The sequence below is a fragment of the Pseudorasbora parva genome, chromosome 6 (genome assembly GCF_024679245.1).
Source record: "Pseudorasbora parva isolate DD20220531a chromosome 6, ASM2467924v1, whole genome shotgun sequence".
Taxonomy (NCBI): Eukaryota; Metazoa; Chordata; class Actinopteri; order Cypriniformes; family Gobionidae; genus Pseudorasbora; species Pseudorasbora parva.
In genome coordinates this window covers 877,501-880,000 of record NC_090177.1, presented here as the reverse complement: position 1 = coordinate 880,000, position 2,500 = coordinate 877,501, and the positions used below count along the sequence as shown (strand labels likewise).

The 2,500-nt window shown below is 47.9% G+C and overlaps 1 protein-coding gene across 1 annotated transcript in view; it reads left to right on the top strand.

Annotated features, from left to right (window-relative positions):
* si:ch73-375g18.1 (kinesin-like protein KIF1C) overlaps nucleotides 1-2,500 on the top strand; it is a 31,201-nt gene that overhangs the window by 17,284 nt on the left and 11,417 nt on the right. The window contains exons 12-14 of the mRNA XM_067445339.1: nucleotides 95-243; nucleotides 1,094-1,284; nucleotides 1,687-1,766. Of these exons, the coding sequence (XP_067301440.1) occupies nucleotides 95-243; nucleotides 1,094-1,284; nucleotides 1,687-1,766 (420 nt within the window). The remainder of the gene's footprint in view (nucleotides 1-94; nucleotides 244-1,093; nucleotides 1,285-1,686; nucleotides 1,767-2,500) is intronic.

Here is a 2,500-nt window from a genome sequence, read left to right as displayed (position 1 = left end):
CGTCAGTCAGTCAATTAATGGACGAACCATCCATCCCTGCGACTGTCACAGCTTCTGTTTGTGTGTGTGTGTGTGTGTGTGTGTGTACGTGTAGATACGCTGACCGTGCAAAGCAGATCCGCTGTAATGCTGTAATTAACGAGGATCCAAACGCTCGTCTGATCCGAGAGCTGAAGGAGGAAGTGAACCGACTCAGAGACCTGCTGCTGTCCCAAGGGCTGAGCCGACTGATCACCACTCCAGGTACACACACACACACACACACACACACACACACACACACACACACACACACACACACTCACTCATATCAGTGTGCATTTATAATTTGAAAATGACACCAGTGAAGTGTCTTATTAATCTCTGAACCGACCATAGACCGTAAAAAAATATGGCCGACTCGACATCATCCGTTTCCGCTCGGCAGAGGTGAAGCTTTCAGGCGGCCTGCACGGCGCTGACATCTCAGGACCGAGTCTGCGCAGGAGAGGAAGTCAGAAGCCCGCCCACACTCACAAATGCAGAGCAATTAATTATGTTGGTGTGGAATAAACAGTTATGGAAATGTAGAAATTAAAGCTAAAGCTCCAATTTGCTCCCAAATATCCCGAAAAAAGTCAGTTAGTGCCTCAGTGACAACTTCACTCAGAGAAGCCGTCAGTCTCAGCTGTCAATCATGACGTCACACACCCCGTTTTTATAGCATCAAATAACTAACTCAAACTAAACTTATTTTAAAACGAACACCTGAAATGAAATCATCGTGATGATAACTGCCTTCAGTGACATAAACTAACTTTGGGGGAAAATTTTTGAAGCGTAATTTTATTATTTAGTTTGCCTCGCGCCCGTTAGAATACACAGAGGGGCGGCTATACTGGGACCGGTCACCGGGGGGCGATGGAGGCGCGAAAGCTTCAGTAAATGAGAGGGAGACTGCAGGCTTGGAACCGACTCGCAAAGAAAGAAACACTGACAGTGCATCTCAGTGTGCTAGTAATGATCAGTGTGTGCCTCTCTCTTACTGATCCTCATAATGCTGTAAGGAATGATAGCTCACACACACGAGTAAACGTCTCTGTTTGTGTTCCAGCTGCTGAAGTCAATAATAACGGTCTTAAGCCTGCTGACTCCGCCTCTAATGGAGCTCCGCCCACTACTGAGCCTGTCACAGGAAAAGGCCCCGCCTCCGACGCTGACCCCGCCCCGCTGGATGACCACGGCCAATTAGAAGAGTTTCAGGGCGAGATGATTACCAATGAGGAAGCAGTGGAGAGGCTGAAGGTATGAGAGGGCGGGGTTATGATGATGGGCGGAGCCTGACTGAAACCAGTGTGTGATGGGTAGGTTTAGGGGCTGTGTGTGTGTGCGTGTGTGTGTGTGTGCGTGTGTGTGTGTGAGATGGGTAGGTGTAGGGCCTGTGTGTGTGTGTGTGTGTGATAGGTAGGTCTAGGGGCAGGGGGAGTGTTTGTGTGTGTGTGATGGGTAGGTTTAATGGCAGGGGCAGTGTGTGTGTGATGGGTAGGTTTAATGGCAGGGGCAGTGTGTGTGTGATGGGTAGGTTTACGGGCAGTGTAGGAGGATAGAATGTACATTTTGTACAGTATAAAAACCATTACGCCTATGGAATGTCCCCACAATTCATAAAAACAAAATGTGTGTGTGTGTGTGTGTGTGTGTGTGCAGGAAACCGAGAAGATCATTGCTGAACTGAACGAGACGTGGGAGGAGAAGCTGAGGAAAACTGAGTCTATACGACTGGAGAGGTAAAGCGAGTCACGTGATGATGGACACGCACCATAACATGCGATGATGTCACCCGTGTGTTTGATGATGTCACCCGTGTGTTTGATGTCACCCGTGTGTTTAATGATGTCATCCGTGTGTTTGATGATGTCATCCGTGTGTTTGATGATGTCACCCGTGTGTTTGATGATGTCACCCGTGTGTTTGATGATGTCATCCGTGTGTTTGATGATGTCACCCGTGTGTTTGATGATGTCACCCGTGTGTTTGATGATGTCACCAGTGTGTTTGATGTCATCCGTGTGTTTGATGATGTCATCCGTGTGTTTGATGATGTCACCCGTGTGTTTGATGATGTCACCCGTGTGTTTGATGGTCACCCGTGTGTTTGATGATGTCACCCGTGTGTTTGATGATGTCACCCGTGTGTTTGATGATGTCACCCGTGTGTTTGATGTCATCCGTGTGTTTGATGATGTCATCCGTGTGTTTGATGATGTCACCCGTGTGTTTGATGATGTCACCCGTGTGTTTGATAATGTCACCCGTGTGTTTGATGATGTCACCCGTGTGTTTGATGATGTCACCCGTGTGTTTGATGATGTCACCCGTGTGTTTGATGATGTCACCAGTGTGTTTGATGTCATCCGTGTGTTTGATGATGTCACCCGTGTGTTTGATGATGTCATGCGTGTGTTTGATGATGTCATCCGTGTGTTTGATGATGTCACCCGTGTGTTTGATGATGTCACCC